This window comes from Nyctibius grandis, chromosome Z (assembly GCF_013368605.1).
Source record: "Nyctibius grandis isolate bNycGra1 chromosome Z, bNycGra1.pri, whole genome shotgun sequence".
NCBI lineage: Eukaryota > Metazoa > Chordata > Aves > Nyctibiiformes > Nyctibiidae > Nyctibius > Nyctibius grandis.
In genome coordinates, this window is record NC_090695.1 from 18,494,350 (window position 1) to 18,519,382 (window position 25,033).

A 25,033-nucleotide genomic window follows, 5' to 3' on the forward strand; every position below is an offset into this window, starting at 1 on the left:
GATAAATACAATCACTGCGTTAGCGCTAAATATCCAAAGGCTAGACAATAACTAATTTAAGTTATATTAACAATTCACCCAGGTATCACCTGCAAAATAACGGACATGCAATTTTACCGAAAGAGGTGTCCCTGCTAACAGGGAAAGGAGAATGAGTCAGACCACCAGCTAATGGAGTGTCTCCTCTCTATGAGGTGTTTGCAGGGGACCAGATTTATACTCTTGACGAGGTGGGACTGGGTCATGTGTCATGTGCTGATAGGCTTCTAACACGGCTTGTTGTGTTGTAGCCAGTGCAAGATAAGCACGTCGCTTAGCTCACGTTCTTGCAGCAGCTCTGTGCCGACTCTGTATGGTCACTCTGTATTTCCACACAGCAAGCCTGGCAATTTCCCCCAGTTTTCTTTCCCTTTCTCACAATGGAAAGAATGAATGGAAGATCAAGATGGGGATAAGTCTTTCTACACAGAAGAACAAGATGGGGAGAATCTAGTTTGTATACAGTATTAAATCATTTTTTGCATGTTTAGTCAAGACCAGAAGCTATGGACTGTGTTATCTCTCATATTTACTCTGTTTGTGGATTATGATGCCTAGGTTATGTATTCAGGGGCATGGCAGATTCCTATCTCTAGCATGTTGAAAATTGTTGGTTATTCATGACACCATTACAGGTTTCGTGCAACAAGGAAACTCCTTGGTTTGCAAAAACTTAGTGTGTTCCCAAACAGAAGTTTCTTTGTTACAACAGTTGATGTTCCAAATGTTGCCCCATGCTAATTTGAGGCCAAAGGCTTCTGTTTCATAATAAACCCTGGGTGCTGTTACTTGTGACTTAGGGGAAACAGGCCCACTAAAAACTGCTAAAGTCTCATGTTACCCTCCAGAGCTGTATTTTAGATAGTCTGCTGAATAATACGTGCAAGAGGTAACTGAGTATCTTTCTGAGCTCTTCAGTAAGTTTTATGCTTTTTACAATGAGGTCAACTCACATTAAGTGCAAAAGGATTTTTAAGAGCAAATCATAAGAAAACAGAGACATCAGTCAGCATGTTCAATTACTGATATCAGAATTTAGTACTTCTAGTAGAGTCTCTATATTGTGCATAAATCTATGTTGCATACAGCCATTGCATTACCTAGCGTTCTGGACTGAGGCACGGCAGGCATTTTCTTGTTTGCCGCTGTGCTGCCCTGGTCAAGGCGGAGTGGAAAAACATCCATTTGAAATAATAAGGTGAATGTAAGGATCATAGGCAAAACGTAATTTATTAGAGTTAGATTTCAGCCAATAATCAGGGGCTAAACAGCCCTTATAAGGCATGCCATGTATTCTTTAATGACTATATAGTGAGTTTTTTCAACTTTCCATCTTATCCAAAAGTAACTCAAACCCTTGACAGTGCTGGCCTTACACAAATGGCAAAGTCGTGCCTTAACAGGGATGGTGACAGCACTTGTCCATGCTTAATGATTTCTTACAGTGGTGCCTCCCACTGTCCCTGGATTTCATGTTTTGCTCTGTTCTTTGCTGCTTTCCAGAAAGCATTTCACCTCAGTGCACATGCACATTCCTCAGAATCCCATTGCCACTCTGACATTTTGCCTTGAATTTCCCAAGTTTCCTTCTCCTTTAAGCCTTGTTGGAGCCTTGGCACTCTGGGAGAGTTGTCCTCTAGGAGTCTTGTCAGACCAAAAGGATGTGTACGCACACTTATCTCCTCGATTTACTTTTATTAGAGATTTGCTTTTTCTTCTCTGTATCCTTTTCTAACCAATTGTTATTCAAAGCTGTATTCCTCCTTCATGTGACAAGTGTTGAGTAAATTCCTAAAGCTGTTTTTTTTTTCTGTTTAGAATACTTTAAAAGCATAGGGTTGTGGGGTTTTTTTTCCTGTGAACATGATTTTATGGCAGAGAGGAATATTTGAAAAGATACAATTGTTCACTGTTCATTTTTTTTCCTATTGAAGACTAGAGGATCCTGTGTACATGCAGGTTACGCTGCAAACAACTGGTAATAATCTGAGTTCATTTCAACCATCTGCTTCAGAGTTTGCATGCAACTAATCTCATGCCACTTCTACAAAGCACATACTTCACTGTGTTCTTCCCTGTATTTAGTAACATGCTCACTTCGACAATAAGGCTTAGTTTAGGAATCTACCAGAAAACTGTTCCTAATTTATAGTAGAGGTTTTAAATAAGTGTCAAATACTATCTTTATGGAATTCAGAATTAATTTCTCTTTAAATCTACATCCCTGAGTTGCACGTTACAAGAGGATATTTAGATGACCTGGTTATCCCAAAGGTACCCAACGTACAAGATGACAATGAATGCAACTGACTTCCTCACAGCATCCTTCATTGAGAAACATTCATAAGGGTAGTTACAGTGTGGCATTTTGAGAAGCCACCTAAGTGATTCATGTAGTATGACCTTGAGGTCATGTGCATACTGATACTATTCTGCAATTATATGGAGTACCATTTGGAACAGTCTCCTTGGGCTTTTGTTCTTGCCAGTGTAGAGGGAAGGACCTCTTCTAATCTGTTCGTCACATCCTTCAGTGAAGACTCTACATTTAAGTCAGCATCTGATCACATACATGTAAGGCAAGAAAGAACCTGCTTCTGTTAGGAGTTACTTCACATTCAACCAGTGCTTCAGATCAAATCTGATCCCACCAAAGTGACCATACTAATAATTATTGTTGAGAAGCTTAGTTAATGTTGGAGGATACATTGTAACTTCTGAGAAATAAGCCTAAGACATGCAGCTAAAAAAAAGTGCTTTGTACTGTGACTTCTACTGTATCCAAATTCACACCACCCTGAAAACAACCTGGTGTGCATAGCGACATTTAATTTTCCTTTCCTCTTCTCAGATTAAATCAGCATTCAAATAGGCAGGCTTGTTTAACAGCCGCAAAACAGCACCTTTCTGACAACTACGTACGCTCTTCTGTTCTTGCAGAATTTTAAGTCCCTTCTCTGCAGCTCAGAGGCTGAAAGCAAAACCACCCAATTGTGGTCGAGTGGAAATCTAGACCAAGAGTAAATTTTACTTGGACCTCCCCAAGGTTCTGGTCATGTGATGTCTCCTGCCTTTCTGCCCTCTCCCAGCCTCTTGGGAAACAGCCGCAGCGGTAGGTACATGTGGCAGGCCATAATCTGAACTAGATGTGCGAACGTAAGCACATGGAAAAGGGTGTGCTCCGACAAGACATTAACGCTTCTAAGTAGTTACAGACATGGAAAAGCATCCGAGGACGGGTGAAGCGGCACCTGGCAAGTGAGGGCAGCCCAGAGAAGGACGCGTGAAGGCTGCAAGCAAAGATGCGCATTGAATTTCGTACTAATCGCAGAGAGGGATGAGCAGGTAAGCTCGGGCACAGCAGCGATTTCCCGGCGGCTGGCTGCAGCACAGGCATTTTGCTCCCTCCTCGGCGCCCTCCCGGGGCGGACGTCGCCTGGGGAAGTTTTGGGGGTGCTGGGGAGAGGGGGCGCACAGGCGGGGTGCTGCGAGCTGGAGCGCGAACCCGGCCTGAGTTTCGGGAAGGGCTTCACCGCGCCTCCGCTCCTCACAGGGCGGTAGCTGGCCCGCGCCGCAGCCCCACGCCCCGGGGCCGCCGGAGCCCTCTCTGCTCTCCCACATGCAGGAAGGGCCTCGTGGGGGCAGGGACGCCCTCCCCACCCGGCGCCTCCGCCGGCTCCCGGGCGCGGTGCGGTCCGGCCCGGCCCGGCCCAACCCATCCGCGGGCAGCTGGGCCCGGCCAGCCCCTGCCCCTGACAAGCGGGCGCGGCTCCCTCCACCCGCCAACACCTGCGCGAGGGCGGGCGGGGCGGGGTGCGGCCGCGCCCCGCCCGCACCTACAGGCCCCGCCCCGCCGCACCTACAGGCCCCGCCCCGCCCGCCGCCACCAATCCGTGCCCGCCTCCCGCCCCCTCCTTACGCCGTTTGCGCAGGCAGCGCTATTTCCGCAGTGGGTCGGAGTGCTGGCTTCCCCCGATGTGTGGGAGCCCGATGTGACCCGCCAGAGAAAATGGCGGCGGCGGCGGGGAGTCGCGCGTCGTCCTCGGGATTGTCCTCGGGCAGCGGCGCGGACGCGGCCGCCGCTGCCGCCGCCTGCGGGAACCTGAAGGGCGGCGCGGTCGCGGGGAGCGGCGCCGGCAGCGGCGGGGGGCTGCTGCGGGAGGCGGGCGGCGGCGGCAGCGTCTGCCGGGAGCAGCGCTCTGACTGGAGACGGAAGCAGCTGCGCAAAGTGCGGAGCGTGGAGCTGGACCGGCTGCCCGAGGCGCCCCTCTTCCTCGCCGCCGCCCCTGCCGCCTCCTCCTCCTCCTCGCCGGAACCCCCCGAGACGCTGCTGCTCCACTACCTGCCTGGGCCGCCGCGGTCCAGCCCCGCCAGCCCGGCTGCCTCCCCCAGCCGCTGCGCCGAGCTCCTGGAGACGCTGCCGGCGGGGAGCCCGGCCGGGACCGACCCCGCCGCGAAGCGGAGGATGGAGCCGTCCCCCCCCGCGAGGTGAGGGGGCGCCGGGGTCTGGGGGGTGAGCATGGCTCGACCCCGGGCGGCGGCGGGTGACAGCGGCAGTGGTGGGGCTGTTTCCGCGGGGAGGGCTCGGGGTGAGCTCCGGGCCCCCGTTTCACCCCGCGGGCGCCTGGCCGCCGCCTGGCCGCGGGCCGGCAGCGGATGCGGGGGTGGCGGGAGCTGCCCACGGAGCGGAGGGCTGGGTTGCGGTGGGCAGCCCTCGCCCGCCGTCTTCTGCCGGGGTGCGGGGGCACCTGGTGCGTGGATGAGGGAGGGGTGGCTGCCGGGCCGGGATGCCCCGCCGGCCGCCCGCAGCTGTCAGCTGCGGGGGGCCGGCAGCCGGCGCCGGAGGTGCGGGTCGGGCTGCGAGGGGGCCGAGCCGCGGCGGGTGGTGTGTGTGTTTGCGGGGGGTGCTTTTGTGTTTAACTTGTGCCGGAGTCCCGAAAGGCTTTGAAGTGTGAGCCCGGGGTGGTGGCGGGGGCCGGACGTGCCAGCCGTGGGGTCTCGGGGCGAGCGGAGCGCGTTGTCTCTGCCCGCGGCTCGGCGGCGGCGGGGCAGGGCGCGGGCTGCGCCGCGCTTCAGGCGGCGGCTGTGCTGCGGCTTCGGGTGCTCGCCGGGCACCTCACCGCTTCCTGCGCTGTCCTAGCAGTTTGCTTCACAAAACTGAGCGGTTTTGGTTTTTTTTTAAAAAGGACTTTTCCGAAGTCTAGTTCCAATTTGCAGCATAGTGATATTGCAGAACTGATTTAATTCTTAGTAAAGGGCGGGGGGGGGAAAGGCTTTCGAACGTAAATGTCCTCGTCTCTTTTTCCAAGAGAAAGTAATTTTGTGGTGGTTTAATCTAGGTGATACATTTTAGTGGTTTCATTTAGTGCCCTGGTATTTATAGCCCATATTTGCCTTCTGTATGTATTATTTGATAATTCCCTTTTCTTGAGGTTTTATAGAACTGCCCATATTTGACGTGTGTAGAAGTATTCAGGATGAAAGCGAACTCATGTCCATGGTGAAGCAGTTTAAGTACTTCAGAGCACATTTCAGCTTTAACATGCGCTTCCTGGGTCTAACTGGTATGTGTCTGGGAAGGCACTGCAGGTAGTGACGGTGTAATTTTGGTGTGCAGTTGACAATTTCATACGGATTTCTTGTGAGGTTTTGTATGATGTGGACCGTGTAGTTTAAGGAATTAGTATTAACATCCAAGGACCTGTTTTAGTGCTGCCTTACAGTTTGTCTGGCTAATTATTTAAACCTCATAAGAAATTAGTTCCAGTTTGGACACATGACTCGTGTATTCTTTTCAGTTGTGTTTTGTGTCAGTTAAACCTCAAGGATATTTTTTAAAGGTTGACTTATCTTGGGACTACTGTAATAAGAACTGTCTTCTAGACCAATGTCCTGTTTATATGAATTCTCAGCAATTCAGATGGATTTTGGTCTATTTTTAGGGCACTAAAAATACTTGATACAGTGTGGTCGTAACAGATAAGAAATGCCTCTACTTACAGAAGGATTAGTGGGAAATCTTAAGTGTTTTGGCAGGGGAAAATAATGTATGAATTTTAGCGAGTAACTTGTCTTTTTATGAATCTTAGTACCACCTTTGTCTTTATCAAGTAACAAAATTATAATGTAGTGTATCTCGTAATAGGATTCTAATCAGTTTCATGGCTTTCAAGGAAAATAAAGAATTGGTGTCAGAACATGTTTAAAACAACTCGGAGCCTCATGGTGATAGCAAATGGGAGTTAGGCTTGATATTAGAGGTTCAGGAAGGTCAATATATGTCGCATTGATGCTGAAACACTGAGTCCACCCTTGCTGGTCAGTCCTACAGCAGCAATGACAGAGCAGCTGTGGAATTTTTTCCTTTCACATGGACAGTTTTGCTCACTTTTAAATACCTGCATTTGGACAAGTCAGTGTTTTGAGTGTGTCTACAAGTTAAAACCCTTCTCCTAAATGCTGTCTGACATTTGACTAGGAATGTTAACAGATCATAGAATATACTAAATGCCAATTGCTTTTCTCTTCAGTATTTTAGTGAGATAGTCTACTTTGAATTTGTCATAAGTACAGTTGAAAATACATGGCAACATGAATAGTGATTGTTCTTCAGAAATATCCTATAAATGCTCATGTAGAGTATTTCAGTAATTCTGTATAGTGTGTTACCAGTAAACAGATGTTAGACAAAGTACTACTTTATCAGGCCATATCAAGAATTTAAAACATCAGGCCATATCAAGAATTTAAAACATCTCTCTGCCCTTATTGTAATATTAATTGACTTGTTCTAGCCAAAGGAGGGAGGTTAATTTGTATGTGAGTAACAGCGTGTTACACATTAAACTTGTGCATGCAGCTGTTGCCCAGACATTTTTTAAGAGGCAAACTGAAGGACATAATCAAAACAATGTATTATGTGGAGGTTTCCTATTCTGTTTTTAAATACGGTAGTTGTACTTTTCTGTAAGGATCTACTGTTAGTTAAAAGATAACAGTACTTGCTCCAAAGTCCCCCTATCAGCCTCTTTGGTATTACAGTTACTTTCTTTTTTTTCTGTTTATGCTGGAAGACCTGCATGAGGCTCGAATGAAGCTGAGTAGCGAAATTGACTCTGATGTTCAGTCCTGAATGTAAATATTACCTTTTTTCTTTAATCTTGTAAGCATTCTGCTTGTCATGGCAGTAAAGCAAATATTTTCACTAAAAGCTGTGAACATTGTAAGCTATCTTTTTATATCGCTGGAGGAGGAGGAAGTTGTTTTACTACAAAATGCATCTTCAACATAAAGCACTTCAGACCTCTTATCCCGTATCTATACTGACAGTGTATTGATTTGGTTTATATAAAAAGATCCAAACAGTGAGTTCAGTGGTAACTGTGGAATGGTTTCTTGTAACTTGAGGGAAATCCATGAAGGCAAAATGCACCTCCTTCTCTGTGACCTTAACAATATTCTTTTAAAACATTCAGACATTTTAAGTGATATTTATTTGTGTCTGAAATTGCTGTAGGTGATTTATTACCCCCAAGTACAGGATTAATTATACTGCCATAACCATGTTTGTATAAAAATGAAAAGCAGAATATGCTGCAATTCATCTCCGCTGCATACAGTAACCATGTAGTATGTGACTTGTGTGAAAATTAAGTGTTTGAATGTAGTTGTGGATGTAGTCTATCTAGACTTCAGTAAGGCATTCGACACTGTCTCCCACAGCATCCTCCTGGACAAACTGGCTGCCCGGGGCTTGGATGGGTGGGCTCTTAAATGGGTTAAAAACTGGCTGGCTGGCCGAGCCCAGAGAGTGGTGGTGAATGGGGCAAAGTCCAGCTGGCGGCCGGTCACTAGCGGTGTTCCCCAGGGCTCAGTTCTGGGGCCGGTGCTGTTCAATATCTTTATAGATGATCTAGACGTAGGGATTGAGTGCACCCTCAGTAAATTTGCAGATGACACCAAGCTGGGTGGGAGTGTCGATCTGCTGGAGAGTAGGAAGGCCCTTCAGAGGGATTTGGACAGGTTAGGTAGATGGGCCGAGACCAACGGCATGAGGTTCAACAAGAACAAGTGCCAGGTCTTACACTTCGGCCACAACAACCCCATGCAGCGCTACAGGCTGGGGGAAGAGTGGTTAGAAAGTGGCCTGGTGGAAAGAGACCTGGGGGTGCTGATCGACAGCCGGCTAAACATGAGCCAGCAGGGTGCCCAGGTGGCCAAGAAGGCCAATGGCATCCTGGCCTCTATTAGGAATAGTGTAGCCAGCCGGTCTAGGGAAGTGATCGTCCCTCTGTACTCGGCACTGGTGGGGCTGCATCTTGAGTACTGTGTTCAGTTCTGGGCCCCGCACTTCAAGAAAGATGTTGATGTGTTGGAGCGAGTCCAGAGGAGGGCGACCAAGCTGGTGAAGGGTCTGGAGTGTCTGACCTACGAGGAATGGCTGAGGGAGCTGGGGTTGTTTAGCCTGGAGAAGAGGAGGCTCCGGGGTGACCTTATTGCAGTCTACAACTACCTGAAGGGAGGTTGTAGTGAAGTGGGAGTTGGCCTCTTCTCCCGGGCAACTAGCGATAGGACAAGAGGACACAGCCTCAAGCTTCGCCAGGGGAGGTTCAGGTTGGACATCAAGAAGAATTTCTTTACAGAAAGGGTTATTAGACATTGGAATGGGCTGCCCAGGGAGGTGGTGGAGTCACCGTCTCTGGATGTGTTTAAGAAAAGACTGGACATGGCACTTAGTGCCGTGGTCTAGTTGACAGGGTGGTGAAAGGGCAGCGGTTGGACTCGATGATCCCTGAGGTCTCTTCCAACCTGGTTGATTCTGTGATTCTGTGAATTTGAAAATGTATATGCTAGATATGGCAGACTTGTCAGATAGTTCAGGTGCAAGACAGCCTTTGTAGATAGATATTTACACTCTATCTTCTGCAGTTGCTGTTTGATGCCTGCTAGAGACACCAAAGATACACAGTGAAACTGAAGTTTTGCCTGTATGTACAAGTGTCCTAGTAAAAGCTCATCAGTTCTAGCTCTGCTTAGCGATTTGTAGCACCTTTGACTTTCAAAGGAGGGCATGAATGCTTTAACAGAGCACTGGCCTGGGGCAGTGGGGTAGGAACGGAGGGAGAGCATGTACAGTGAAAGCACAGCGTGGCCAAGGTTTGACTTGCCTTTTTTTTTTTTTTTCCCCAACTGAAATGATGATAACTTTCTCTGTCTGTGTTGTCAAAATGTAGCTAAGGTAAAAAAATATAGTTTATTATTGACCTTGGCTATTCTTAGCTACGGTAAAATGTAATGTTGTGTTTTTTAACCAAGTCCATAATGCTGGATATTTTTAACTGTCTACTTAAATAAGCCACCAAAGTTTCTGCTTCCAGTTTGAGCTGGATACTACTGTGAGAGAAAATTCACTTCCTACTTCTTCTGTGCTCTGTGGCTTGAGAGTACTTTTGGAAGAGGCTCACCCTCTGCTGTGTCTGATTTTTATCACTCTTAGTTATTGCAAGTGGTAGGGTTCTGCTTAAATGGTCTGATCTGGTATGGCAGTTTCTTTGTTCCTATGCAAGGTAAATAGATTGTAACTAACTAATCTGGACCTTTCTGTCTCATTGGATTTAGCGATACTAAAGGTTCAGTCTCCACTGTCACTCAGTGGAGTCTAAGTACTGCTCAGTGCAATACCTGTGTGTAGACATGTGCAATTGTGCCTTACCCAAAGGTCGAACACGTGGAGTACAAGGTTTGAAGATCAGTTTTTCATTCTGTGTGATGGATTTGAACTTCACGAGATCTTTTACTGTGCTAATGCATTTGTTGTCGTATGAAGTTGGAGTGAAGGTAATGGTGCAGCTGTGCGAAAGTTTATCCTGGTGCAGGAGCGGATGAGGCGGGAGTTGGAAACAAGCGGCTGGGGTGGGGTGGCTGTGGGAACGCTTCTGTTGGCTTTCCCTGGCTTCCAGTATTGGTGAAACTTGGCTTGAGCTTGTTTAAAATAGAAATTATACATTGCTGTGTAGCTGTTCTTTAAACAAACTTGTAAAGCTAGTTTTCAGCAGCAGTGGTGATAAGACCACAGGATCTGGTTTGAGTTCTGAGTTTCTAATGCTAATCTCGGTGTTCTCGGAGGATTCTCTGCAAAGACCTGAGGGTTGTCTTATTTTACTTTTTATCTGCTCTGGTCTCACTTAGAACTCTAGAATTACAGTTCATTCTTTTGCTTGAGGCAAAGTGGACAGAAAGCCATTAAGAGGGCTTTATTACTCGTCTCTAGGTGACTGGGAGAACGTGGTTAAGTGGAAAGTTGCTTTCTGTTGCTTCCCTCCCTTTTTATCTTTATCTGGCGGCTGAGTCTGTTGCCTGCAGGACGCTTCTGATTTCCTGTCTCACCCTGCTGCAGAACTGGAGAATCCTGCTTGGTGGTGAATAGTCTTGATTATTTTTTTCCAATGAGATATGATTGGGGTTTTTTTTTTGTTTCTTGGTTTGTGGGGTTTTGTTGGGTTTTTTTGTTTGGTTGGGTTTTGTGGGTTTTTTGTTTTTGTTTGTTTGTTTGGGGTTTTTTCCGTGTTTTTTTTTGTTGTTGTTGTTTTTTGGGGTTTTTTTTAAGAACAGTTTTGTTGGATCTTGGCTGAAAAATGTCCTGGAAAAACAGCAGCTCTGTTTACTTGATACTTAAGAGTCATTTGAAATTGGGAAATCTTTACCTTCTGTCTGGAAACTGATGAAATACTTTTCAAATTGTCTTAATAAAAGCTGATAGAGACATCAGTCCCTCTCAATTTTGCTCAGAAATGTCCGATTTTTTGATAGTGCTCAGCATCTGATGACTAAGGATATGAAGGTGTTTGCAAAAAGTGTTTTTTTTTCCTTTAAACTTAGAATGTCATTGAATATTCTTGTTTCTCTGCCATGAGATTAAACTGGAATTCAAGCCACTCTATCTTTGTTTCACACTGCCTCCATACATATATTTCGTGTCCCTGAAGTGTAAACTTTTCACATAATTCATGGGAATATAACATAATACTGTTAGTTCTCATCTCTCTTGTCCTAATATTCTAATTTGTAGTGGAATGGCTGCTAATATACTTACTATGCCAGGTGACTTCAATTCTTCCCTAGTGTTTCCTATCAATAGATTTCACACTGCTGTTGATACTGCTGCTCCTTGTCACTTACCCAGGGTCACTGTGGAAGGTGGGAGTAGAGTGCTGGAAAAATGAGTTGCATTTGCTAGGCCACACTGACATCTGACCACATCTTGCATCTTGTTTTCTGAGCTCTTTTCCATCCTCTTCTTGAGCATCCAGGCATCTTGCTTTTGAGCAAACTGCAATGAATCTTTGCTCAGCTGTCAGCAATGATGATCAGGTCCTTTTGTGAGCTGATAGTTAACCTTCAAATGTATGCAACTAATACTCCTTGTTTTGGCCTTTGTGTATGCATTTCGTTTCACTGGTTATTTATCTCAAATACCTTCTTACACCTTGAGGACTTTTTGTATGTACTGTATGATGATCATGCTTCTATCTTCAGGATTATTCCTTTCAGATACTGAAAGGGCTTGTTGTAAATATTTTAAGTGTTGGAAAAAAATCTGATTTGTAATAATACCAAATTGAGAAACAGTTTTGTTTTTTTTAAACAAATTGCCAGTATTGCCTTCAATTCTACTGCCAATAAATGTCTGCAGAATTTTATTTAATAATTCTTTGTATTCTTTAAAAAGGGAGATTCAAAGCTCAGTGGAAAATAGGGTCTCCCCATTACCTTCAGGTAATATTTAACTGTTCTGCATCTGGAGAGGCATACAAAATGCAAATATCTGAAATGTGTGGTGAAACTTGCAGTGACCTCCAGTTTGCATTTCATGTAGAGTTTATTGAGCTTGTCATAGTAATACATTGTAGCAGGCAAGTGTTTGTTTTTTGACATGGTTAAGACAATATTCTTATTGCTTTGAATTATTATACCTTAATTTCTCGTTGCTGAATATGGACTTTGAAATTTCATGTGTAGTCAGTGACGGTTTTCTCAATTTATCAGTATTTTACACTTTTTTTTTTTACTTCTTCCATGTTAGACTGAAGAGTTGCCAGGTATGAACTAATACTCCTTTCAATTTCTTGTTGCAGATTTTAACTTTACCACCAGATATGTAATCAGTATCTTAAATGTTCCCATAAAATACATCTGAAATGTTTGTTATTTCAGTGAAGTAAATCCCTCTACAGATGCCTAGCCTATGACTAAAGACTTGTTTGCTTAATGTAGGAAAATATTGCAGTTGTGACTAGCATGGAAGCTCACTGAAACAGTGCTAATGTGTTCTTAAAAGTTTGGAAAGGATCTCCCACATTAAGGATCCATATTGCTTATTAATTTTGTTGGATTATTCATATAAATAAAACATAGGTGATGGCTCCTGTAGTTGTGTAAAGTTCTTAGCTAATTCAGACTTGAAATGGAAATGTGAACAGCTGGTTTTTAAATGGGGTGGAGCTGGATAGAATTTCTCTTAAAACTATATTAACATGCATAAGTTTATTTTTAAAAAGCTATTTCAATAATGTCTGCATGTCATTCCAGAAAATTAGCTCGTCTGTAAATATATAACAGACATTAATTTTAACTGTAAGTTCTGCCTTTATTTGTAATGAACTGCTCAATACAGTAGGCTTCCTGATCTCTGCAGGCACATGGGATGCACCAGCCTTTAAGAAGCACCTGGGCACTGGGGTTTCTATTAGATTTTCCACGGTAAGTGTGGAAACTGGTTCTTCTATACCGCCCAGCAGACACAGCCAGGCTCTTCAGTGCCTGCCCTGCAGTGGTGGCCGCTGGCTTCTGGCAAGGTCACTGTAACCAGCAGAATGAGCCTTCTCTTTGAACCGCCAAGGTTAGGGCCGGGGTCTCCTGCACCGGTACGTTCTGCTCCACACAGCCTTGTTCACACCTCCTTCAAACATCTTCCTAAAATTATCTGGAACTCTCAGTCTCTTGCCCTGACAAGAATTTGCTCTGAGTTGCAACTGCATGTTTCTTATCCCTCCCAGAGACCGTTGGGAGGAAGAGCACGGGTACATGGGGAAGAGGCCTTAAAGACGTGCAGATTGTTCTCTGTATTTGTTTTGAGCTGGTATTACAGGAAGAGGGAGGAGAAGGAGTCCCTGCCCGCCCCCACAGCCAGCCTTGTGTACAAGAAGGCATGAAATGAAACTCCTTAAGCCGTGCAGATCTCCGGCAGAGAGCAATGCAGATCATCGTCAGGGTTGTCATTTTAGACGTGAGTTGTGCCAAACTGATACAGAAAAGATTGACTGATCTGTTTGGTTTCTCTCACTGTGAAGACTGACATGCAGGCTGATGGTCAGACTGCCTTTTTTGTGGGAAGAAGGCAGATAATCCCCATCAGGGAACCAAGTAATAAAATAGTTTGGAGTAAACTAAGACATCTTCCATCTGTGCAAAGTTGTAAGGTACTTTTGTGTAAGGATGTGTGCAGTATTGTATACCAACATACACTGATACCCTCAGCAAGCTGAGTGAGGGGAAATATTAATGATTGGCAAAGTGTTTGGCTTAGGTGATACAGGACAATTTAGAGTTGCAGCAGTGTAATGCCTGACCATTGCTTTTGGCTTCTGCTGCAGGTCAGCATGCTTCCATTCAAAATGGTTATTCCAGACATATTGTTGGTAGTGAAGGATTCAATTCTTAAAAAGGAAGTTTTTGCCTTGTATAGCTACTTCAAAGCCGTATGGGTCCAAGTGACTCTCTTGGGAATGTAAAACATGGGGGAAAGGTTTCGAAAGCAGCAGATCAGTAAAATAAATATGAAGTGTTTCCTTGTACCTGGGGTGCTCATCATTTCAACCCCAAAGAATTTCTCAGGCTGAGCTTTTTTCTATCCATGAAAGAAGAGAAGACAGGGTTTGCAGACTGCACTCCGAAACTCTCCTGCAAATTCTGTTTTTTTTTTTTCCTGCAGTGGAAGGTGGACTTCCCTTTCTGAAGGAAAAAAAAAAATGTTGGAAGGCTTTGAGCTTAAAGTTGCCCTGAGATGTCTGTGAGAAAGGTCTTGATGGCATCTTACTCAAATATTTACTGTCTGTACAAAATACATCAGTGTCAGTAACTTTCCTTGGCTGTTGCTCTTAGGATAGTTTGTATAATACAAGTTTACTAATAACATCACAAACCTTTGTCAAAACTCTGGCACTTCTCAGAAGGGTACTGTCTTTAACCAAATCTGTCCCCTATTTTCTCTAATTAATGATATTAAACTAGTAAAACTGTTTGATGTTCAACTTTCTGCACTCTTTTGGAGTATAATTATACTTGGTCTTGAAATTACGTTATTTACATTGAAAATTTTGAAGTATAGATTAGGTCTTTAAAAAGTTTTGTGTACATATGGTAAGAGGAACAGAGCTGCTGTACCTTCAGTTTTGTCTTTTAAGCATGTGGTTAAGTTCCTGCATGTTCAGGTACAATGGTAAACCATCTTGTCCTGGTAAATATGCTTAAGTATATAATTCCTTTTAGTACCTCAGCAGAAAATTAGTATGCTCTTCTGTTTGCTTGTTCTGACCTGCTCTGAGCTGCATGTTTGTGGCAGTATTTTACAGTTCTGCCACTAGTGAGGATGCTTAGCAAAGCTGAGTGGGGAACGACAATTGTTTCAGCATTTTGAAATCAGCTATGTATGAGTTACATTTCTGTATTTTAAAATTGACTACAAATGGCAATATAGGTCCAGTGCCAGGGCAGGCCACTTGTAGACCCTGGGAATCAAGACTGCAGGGGAGAGCACAGCCAGAACTTCTAGGCCCTTGGCTTCCTTTCAGCCCACAGGGTGAATTGCCGAGGAGCTAGCAAGGGGAACTAGTAGGAAATCTGCCAGCTTCTACCACGTAGACAAAGTTCCACAGGAGCTTCATCAAAATGGGTCTCTGACTTTTTCTGAATTGACAATTTTTTTTTTTAAAGTATTTCTTTCCAGGCAACAGCTTAGCTGTATGCATAAGTATTTCCACTGTCTTTAAAGTACTCGCATGTGCATTAGCAGTTGAGACCTAAATAACCATAAATAGCTGGGACTTAAACAAAAATACAGCTTTTAATCTTGTGAGTGAGCCTCTAGTAAAACCCTTATGCAATGGTGGAACCTTACAGGCTTTGTTGGTGTTCTTTGTGAGCAAGTAGGTGAAACTTCTCTAATCTGTGTTTCGTTCAAAACCTGAATCCCAATTCAGAGGAAAATCAGGACCCAAATTACTTCTCTGCCCACCTTGGAGGTACAGGTGACTCTTGTAGGGGTTCTGAGTGAAGCTTCTCTGCTTGTCAGCTCTGTCAAGCTACTGGCAGCAGGGCAATACTAGAATAAAACCTGTTGTGCTTATAAAGACTGGGTAAGTGCTGTGCATCTTGTGGCCCTCAGCTACGTGAAACTTGGTATGGGACTCAGCAGGTTGGTGAGGTGGACCATCTCTGAATCTTCAGGCAGCAGGTGCCTATAGAGCTTGGGGAAAAGAGAAGGATGCAAGAACTGCTAGTGTAGTATGTGTTACAAACTGCAAGACCTTCTGGTTATAACAGAATCTCCACATGTAAATGTGTTTCAGTTAACATATGTTTAGCACTTTTAGGTTGCTTCTGCCTAGGCCGTGCTGGTAGTATTTTGGTACATGCTGATTTGTGAAATATCTAAAAATGGTGACTTTCTGTCATGAATAAAACTCCAGCTCAAAGGATATAGCAGTAAATGTTGTCTAAAAGTAAGAATATGATTGTTTTTCTTTTTTCCTTTTTTTTTTTCTTTGATATACCTAGGACCTTTTTAATTATAAATAGCTAAAATAGCTATACTTAAGGAGCCATAAGATTTTGAAAAAATACTCAGTTTGCATCTTCCAGTTTATTGGGAAATAATTAAGCTCTGTTCCAATTAATGTTTGTAAGGGGAAGACTACTGAACAAATTTGCCTTCTCTGATTGCCATTGGTATAAAACGTACATTAAGTTTCTCTGATTGTAGAGCCAAAGGGCTACACATCTCCCTGATTTGCACAACCAGTAAGTAGGTAAACTGCATTGGAACAAAGTCAAGAACAGATGGAGGACTGATTTACGCAATTGCAGCATTTTCAGATCTGTGAAACGTTGTCTGTGCAAAAGAGCTCTACTGGTTATACTAGTTGGGACCAGCTGTGCTCTGTCTCCCCTCTGTGGGGAGAACATGGCTTGTGCTATGGGAGCTGGTGCCTTAAGGACAGGCTCTTTTTTCCGTTAAGTATTTTCAGTTAATCTCTGGGTTAGAAGATACCATTGCCTCCAGTTTTCAAAACACTTTCTTGTGCAGCAGATGTGATGACAAATAAAGTTATGATTTGCTGGAGGCACAAAGCAGGCCTATGAATTTTGCCCTCAATAAATTTTTAAAACTTTTTTTTTTGCTTGAAGCAACAAAAAATTAGTATGTAACCATACGTGCAGTCAGGGTTTTCACTGTAGTTATAATTGGGCAAGGTTTTGGCATTTGTCAGTAAAAGTTCATCTGTCCAATCTTTCCTCAGGTTTCTCTGCAATCACTTTTGGAAAATAAAAAATACAATGTAAACTCACCTTCTCCCTCCTCTAAGTTCACTTTAGAGAACCAACATCTCACTTTCTCTCCTGAAAGCCCAATGTCTGCTTCATTGCATTTCTGAGCCTTATTGTGACAAGGCCTACGTTTTGATACCTAAAAGGAAATGGGAAATGAGACAATGCGGGTCTAGCACTGCTACTCCCTTTCCATGTTCAAATAAATGGCATGTTTTTATAACTGGGAGGGGATAAAGCTGGCTCTCACAAAGGAAGTGGTAAGTGTAGCTAGTTCTTGCCATGGTGACTTTTGATAAGGATTTGTTGGGTTACTGTATACTAATTTGCTATCACTGAAATAATTTATAATTACAGGATTTAAAATGTTTAACTCTTTCAGTTTAACTACATTTGTCCTTCAGAAGCTGCGAATGGGCAGTCAGGGTATAAGAATTGATAACAGTGCTATACCATATTTGTACAGCAGCTTGCTTCTAACTTTGTGTAGATGCGTGGCTGCTGGGTAATACTTAACCAAGACATATTGCGCAAGAAGATGGGAAGGCCGTCTTCTGAAAGTGTTGACCTTTCCTGTCTGCAGCATTCAGAGAAATACAGTTTGGGTCCTGTATCTGAATGGTCACATAGTATTTGTTGTTAGAAATATGACTGAAGCTGACTATGCAAATACTTCTTGTTTTCCAGGGTAGGATTACATCACAGTGTGTTCTTCACAGGTCCTGTGCAGTTCAGGCTGAAGTTAGCCTTGTTCCAACTCCATTTCAAAGGCTTGCCTTCCTGACATCTGCATGGACTTGGGGCTCCATCACCCTAGTCATAGATTGCCTGTCAGTTTAATGTAGTAATGAATTCAATGGGTGACACCAGTCTGCAGCTTCTAGTTCACAGTCAGGTCACTTCCAGTACCTAGTATAAGATTAACTTGTTGAGAAAAGTATTTCCATAAACAGTCCATTAGTAAGACACAAGGGCATGACTTGTTTAACACACAGACTTTCCCCCAACTATAGTTCTACCAGTGTTTCCTGGAAACTAGCTTTTATTTCTCGTCTTTTATATATGTGTTGTAGTTCCATAGTGATTTGAAAAGCACTCACCTATTTAAAGAAGTGAGACTGCTCTCTCAGTTACTGTCCCATTTTTGAGAGGCTGCTACTGTGATACAAGTCCTCATGGTAAGAAGTAAAATGAGTGTGATATCTTTAGTGATCACAAATGTTTGCTTAATCTTTGAATATTTTATTAAAATCTTATAAGGAACTTATCTCTGTGTTAAAGCAAATGCTTTTTTACATCCTCTTTTCTTAGGCATTTGTCTTGTAAAGGTCTGTCAGAATAGTATGGTTTACATTGACCTTGAAATTGGTGTATTGCAAATGTGTTTCAGTGATGGTAGTTAAACTTACGAGACATCTTATCATGCAGTGATTTGATGTAAGAGTCATTTTGTAATCACTTAATATGTGGCAATGCCATTAAACTAGAGCACCTTCCAGGGTTGTAAGAGGTGTGGAATTTTTTTCCCACTTTTTTCATTCTTTCAAAGTAAAACTTATATTGTGTAGCAAAGTAGAGAAAATTAAATTGGATTATGAATTTGTAATAATCAGACAAATTCTGGGATAGCTTTCTTACCATATCGTGTTAACACAAGTTGTTTTTAACTAAGGTTGAAAGTCCATTCAGGAGAGTCATAACACATAGTCATAACACAGTAGGGTGGTCACAAGCGGGACTATAAACCAGTACAGCTGCCATGCTGGTCAGACTGCTTGGCAATCACCTGTTTAACTTGTTGCTGCTTTATCCTTTCATATACTGAACCACAGCTGATGAGTAAAAGCTTTCTTGGTAGCACCTCAGGGAATTACTTCAGATTCAGGTGTTACCGGTTGCCTGTGGGTGAAAGATTTCCTCTGTAACAAAAGGGATAATTTTCCCTTTCTTAAGTTGGTTCAGTGAAATCTTGCATTCTTATTTCCCACATTTTCATGACTATTTCATTACTAGAGTAAGTATTACTGCTTCAAGTCACAGTCCTAGTTTGTGTTTTGTGTTTCTTGTCTTTAAATGCGTTGCTTAAAAAAAAAACGCACTCTGCTTTATATTATGACTGATTTTTATATGGATTCTGATTTTAAATCCTCAAATAGATTGTGGAAGTGTGGACAACATGCAACTTACTGAGATTCAGTTATGACTGTTTGTGCAAAAGACACCTGTGAAACTTTTAGAGGAAAGCTTTGTAAGGCAGATTCGACAATTTGATCTTTCCAAATAAGAATAAATGTTCTTCAAGATAATTAGCTCTTGATTTTCATTTAACTTAATTTTGAGTAAGATAGTTATGGCTGCTTGTAGATAAATGTAGTCAGTTTAAAAATTGTAGATTGGTCTAATAAGTCTGGTACAAAGAATGAGCAACTAATAACGCCTCAGAAGGAAGAAAAAAAATAAAGGCACAAAGATAGACACTCTTTTGAGCTGTGCAAGTTTAGACTTTTACAATGTGAAGATACTTTAACGTGAGTGTACAGAGAATTAAAGAAATCAGTTCAAATATAAATGAATTGTGCTTCATCAAATCCAAAAATCAAAAAAGGATTAGGTGAGTCGGGCCTCACCTGTGCCTTAAGTACATGCTGGTACTTGAATAGGATCGCAAACCATAACAGAACTTCTAGCTAGCAACTTCTTTGTTTATTTTTTTTTCATATCCATTTGGATTCTTATTCGTTGTAATCTCATTTTTCTCATTATTAGACTTTTTTTTTCCAAGTAACTATCATATCCCTTATTCAGTCATTTTTTTAACGTTGACGTTTTAAAACACATTCTTGTCTTCTGTTGCTGCTTTCTAGATTGATATACTTCTGTCTCAATGTTCATATAAAAAACCACTTTAGTTACTCAAATGTCTTAAATTTCAGTTAATAGTTCTGAATTTCTCTTGTTTGTATTTGATTTATATGTTTTCTGGAGATGAATGCATCTTCTGTTGTTTTCAGTTTACTGTGCTCTCTTTGATTAGAATTGCTTGTGCAGAAAGTGGAAGTTGGATTTTAAATACAGCTGAAATATAGAATTAGTTACTTAATTGTGAAGCCTAAATTTGCTAACAGGTTTGAGAGGCTTGGGATTTTTTTTAGAAGACCAAATTGCTCCTATGTATACTTCCATATAAATTGGGAAGCTTTTTGAAGGCAGGGAGGGGAAGAATCCAGAACAGCAGTCACTGATAGTCTTTCACCTTCTTCAGAAATGTAATGCCCTCTTTTTCTGAAGCTGGCAGTGGGAACAAGTTAACAGAAGAGTATGTTTATCAGCTACTTTGCTCAAAGTGATGTGGCTTATTCTGACTTTTTTAGGATTGAGTGCACAATATTAAACGTTATTCACATTATTAATTTCAAGTTGGAAGTGGTTAAGAATCTTCCAAGAATAATGCCAAAATTTTAGTTTTCTCGAATACGTAACTTGCTTGAGGTACTTTTTGTTAAATGTTTTTGAAGAGACACTAGCTGGCTTTTATCCACCAATTTGAAAACCAATAAGGTTTTTTAAGGTCGTCATTTTGATACACCAGATTTTGTTGTTGTATGAAGAAATTATAAAATGGTTTTGAACAGAAATACAAGATTCAGTCAACGTTAGTTTAACCTTCCCTTAGACCACTGAAATAAAACGAACTGGAAGAGCTCCGGAAACCAGATTAAGACACACTTGAAAACACAGATTCACTCAGTGCCTTTCTTATTTTAGGACATCATGGTGTTCAAAACTACTGGAGAATCTTCATGAGATGATAATAAATTGAAGTAAAAACTTGCTGCAGGAACGTATGCATTAGTTTCAGAAATTCCTGTTAAAACTGCAGTGCAGAAAGAGTATCTCAATTGGTGAATTCAGTGCTGTGAAGCGACTGAGGAACTCTCTTCTGGGTTAGTCCCAAAGTGAAATGGCAGCCCTTGCAAATGATCAGGCTTTTGGGCCTTTTGTAAGAGAAAATGATTTCTCAGCCAGCCTCAAAACTTGTAGTCTGTGTTGGTAGGGATTTGTGTCTGACAGTGGGATGTGGAGAAGAGAAGAGACAGGTCTTGACTTTACTGAAACTCTGGAGCTGGTTCAGCATTGTCATTTATGGCCTATTCTTCTGGGCTTGCCTTTGTTGTATGCGTATGTTTCAAGTATTTTCCATTTGTTGTTCTTCACTGTACTAAAGAATAAAGTGGAATTTAAGGAAAAAATATTTCTGTAGTTAGGTTCTGTACTAGATTTTGGGAGGTGGATTTCTGATTTTGGCTTTCTTCCTGAAAGCACAGACACTCAAGGAATGCTAATTTAAATAAAGCTGTTGTAGGTGCAAAATTATATAGATGGATTTCAAACATAGATTAAAAAATAAAGCACATTTTCTTCCTTAATTACACTCATATCTAGGTCTAATACTGTTGTTTAAAACCCCTTACATTTATGAAATATTTTTGAATAGTGTCTACTACCAAGGAGGTCCTACGAAGTAGGTTTTTTTCTTTTCTGGGATATTTTCTTAAGGTTTTAAAATTAGAGAAATTGTAGAATTTTGCAGTTTGCTTTCATTGCAGATGCACAAATCTTAACTTGCAGATTGGTATGAAATTTTCCATCAGATAACAATTTACATTGCATTTCATCTGTGAGTTAGAAAGGTGTCCTAGATACACTAGCATAAAAACACCTCGCAGGATTTGCTATGAAGTGAGAAATCTCCAAGTCACCTTTAAAGAGTAATAGTTAAAAAAAGTGGGAAACAAATATGGAAGTTATAATTTAAACCTGTTCCACAGATTCAGTCTAGTATTTAATCTTTTTTTTTTATCTTTGAAGTGCTATATTCCAAATGAAAGGGGAAAAAAATTGAAGCAGATCTCTCTTGCTCCCAGACAGTGACATAATCAATGTCAGTCGGGAAAATTTTGGACCCAGCAGAAGTAAGGATGCCTTTCAGCCTGTCATATAGATTGGCTTCACAAGTGAAATATTGCTGAGTAGTGTAGTTCCAGCTCATGGGAGTGAGGAATAGTGTAAAATTATGATAGTACAGCATAATTGCCCATATCAGGAATTACTTCACAAGAATGCCTGGATAGTGTCAAAGGATCATTGTCATGTCTGATTTTCATCGGTTCCTGGAAAAAACAGTGCTTCAATCTCCTGCCTCAGTTTATTTCATTGCCTATTAATAAGCAAGGAATTTACCAGCAAACTTGGACACGTACCTCTGTGGCACAAGTGTCAGTTATGAGATACTTGAAAACAGGGAATAAAGTGCAAGGAAAGAATATGTAGGTTGGTTTTGGGTTTTTTTTTGGGCAGGAGGGCATACAGATGTTGGAGTGATTTCTCTGATGTTTCAAGACTTTTTTGTTTGTATTTTTTCTTCCAGATTTAGTATTGTTTCCTTGCTTAGATGGAATTGCTTGATTGATTTGTGAGGCTGCCATTAATACCAGCATAGCTCTAATGTCTTTTGATCTGATGGCAAGGTAACAGTATGTTTCAGTGTGTTTTACATAGAAACCTTGCTTTTAATGATCAAATCAATTTGTGAAGCACTGAAGGGGTGTACAGTGGAATATTATCTTGTTTGCTTATAATTGTGCTGACTGGTGAATATATGAAACTGGAAAAAGATTCAGACAAGGATAACTGTTCCTCCCACATGCCCCTCTGCCCCCCACCACTAGTGGCACTTGTGCGTTGTGTTAAACTAGGCATAGACAGTTTTGCTTATTGTTCTCATACATTTGAATTCTACTGCCCTTCATAAAGGAGGAAAACTACAGATATTTTGCTTGATTTAAATTAAAATAAAAACTCCAGATAACTAACTTGTTTCACACATTGATTACGTTTGTTGTTGGCAACACTTTTGTGCATGGCCTAGGTTTCATGCTGTTCTTTCTTCTCAGTAAGAACACTGCTTTTAAATTAATGCTGTTACATAGATGTGAACACCGCTCTTTGCTTATTGGGTCCTGGACTGAGGGCAGAGTATGGTATGCTGTCCTATGGATAAGAGATTCTTCATATCCATAGGATATGGGTTAGTTTACTCTATAATGCACTGTGAAACTGAAGCTGGTAAGTTGTAAATGGAACAGCCAGCTGCTACTTATATAGTAACATCTCTCGTATTAGCTAACGTTGTCTTTACTGTACCACTTCCGACTAGATGTATTATATGTGAATGACACAAGATTTCTTTTGCTGTAAAGAATAATTTTATGAGAAATATTTGCATTTTGTGAAGTGTAAAACAACTCTATCTAAAAAAAATGGCTGACAAGAGTTTGTTTCTCCTAAATGAACTTTTAAAACTACTGCTGTAAGTCTTCTGAGATAAATTGCAGGTAACAAGTGCCTTGTACTTTCTTTTAACTTAACTCATGCTGCTGAATCTTTAGCGGATAGTGACGTTGCTGTGGACCTGACGCAAAGTGACCAAATGCTTACTGCAAAGAATTGTCCCAGCGAGGGTGTTCTGCAGTGCGAGGAAACAAAGTCCTGGTCTCCAGCGAAACGCTTCCTGTTGTGTTCTTAACAGCTCTGTCATAGTAAATTGTTAATTACTTGAACAAGTCGTCTAAGGAGAAGATGAATTGCAACACATCACGTAGTAAAATTCAGTTCTCTGCTGATCATACCTATTAAGTTTATTTAACTATTATGTACTTTAAATTGAGTCAACTGCGTACTGTGCTATTCATAACAATTCAGTGCAAAAGTCACGTAAGACACACATTTCCCTCTTCATAATTGTTGAAACAAACAGCTGTATTTCTACATTGTCCAACCATTTCGGTTTTTTGAATGTAATGATCCATAGAAAAGGAATTGCTTCATAAAACTTACTCAGCTGTTAGAACAGCAATTGAAAAATAACTTGTTTTCCAGATTTCTACCTCCTATGAACTGAGTTTCACAGATTTTTGCGTGCTACAACAGGAAAGAGGATGGTTTTTTCTTAGCCAGATAAGAGAAACTGAAAGTGTGCAGCTGACTTCTGCAAAATGTTTTTTCATTCCCCACTTCTGCAAGGGAAGGAGTCCTTATGAAGCCTTCTTTAACTTCCATTAGTAACTACCTTTGTCTTCATGCCATCTGTCTTATGGCAAATATAACTTTGTGTGTGTTGAAATTTCTGTCCTTTTTGTATTTATGTTTCAGAGAGAGCATGAGAATGCATCTTTCTTGACTTTAGTCTTTCAAGACTAAAGGCCTTGGGAAGAGATTGCCTTTTTGTTGTTGATGCCTTCAGGAATTTGAGGTTGTTTTCTGTTCTTGTTTGTCCTAAATTCTGCTGCCAGCTTTCTTTCATAGCTGAGGTACCATTTTCAGCATGCTATGAAACATTATCAACATCTAAGAACAGTAATCTGTTCCTGTCTGCCTGTTAAATGTTGAAAAAGTGACAGTCATTTTGATAGTTTTGCAAAGCAGGAAATTACAGACTACTTACGCTTTGTCAGAAACTTCAATGCCTAGAGCAGGAAGAGCTGCCGAGATCCCTAAGAATATGTTTCATAACAAACACACAGTGTTTCTGATTTAGCTGAACACTTTTTCTTTTTTTTTTTTTTTTGATAGCTTGTAGCAATTGATAATCATCTTCTGATTTGTTTAGGTATGATTTAAATTAATTTTTTAACAGGCAGACCTTGTGGTGCAGTCAGACCTTATTTCTAAGAATTGATTGCTACTATAGTTATCCCAGGGAAAGCCTTCATGACGTGTAACTTGCCTTCCTTCCTCTCCTCTTCTGGGCTGTATGTATGCAGTAACACCGACAGATCTGTTTGCTGAATGCCTGCTTGCATGGACTGCTTCTTTTAGAGTTTTAACAGAAACCATAGTTGTATGGTGTCTCTTTCTTCCCTCCCCAAAAGGTCAAGTAGGTAATTTTGAGATTTTCCATCTGCCAGTTTGATTTGAGTGAAACTTACTCAATGAATACATAAAGCGTTTTATGGCAATATGGGATGTCCTAACCTTAAGTATTATTTCTCTGCTTCCTCATCCATCTCTCTTCCTAAAGGGGAAAGAAGCTTTAAGGAAAACTAAGGTAGTAGGTTACATATATTGCTAGGAAATGCCATCTGTGTAACTCATGGTAATATATATTGGAGTCTGTAGTTCTCGGCATTGGGAGAATTATTTGGTTTTTGTACTTTAAATGCAGTTGCATATAATGACATTTCTGGTGTAAGATTTTTCTGAACATTGAAACAGTGGGATTTCTTGTATCACTCTTGTGTATTAATGCTGATAGTGTGACATGCAATCAAGGACATGTAATGTGTTCAACGTAGAGGAGTCAAAGACCTTCTTAAGATGAACTTATTCA

General features: G+C 41.6%; 1 protein-coding gene across 1 annotated transcript in view; it reads left to right on the forward strand.

The window, feature by feature from the left end:
• Positions 1–4,027: 4,027 nt before the first annotated feature.
• The window catches only part of MAP3K1 (mitogen-activated protein kinase kinase kinase 1), a 64,980-nt gene continuing 43,974 nt past the window's right edge, over positions 4,028–25,033 (forward strand). Inside the window, exon 1 of the mRNA XM_068423660.1 lies at positions 4,028–4,527. Within this exon, the coding sequence (XP_068279761.1) occupies positions 4,049–4,527 (479 nt within the window). The 5' untranslated portion in view covers positions 4,028–4,048. The remainder of the gene's footprint in view (positions 4,528–25,033) is intronic.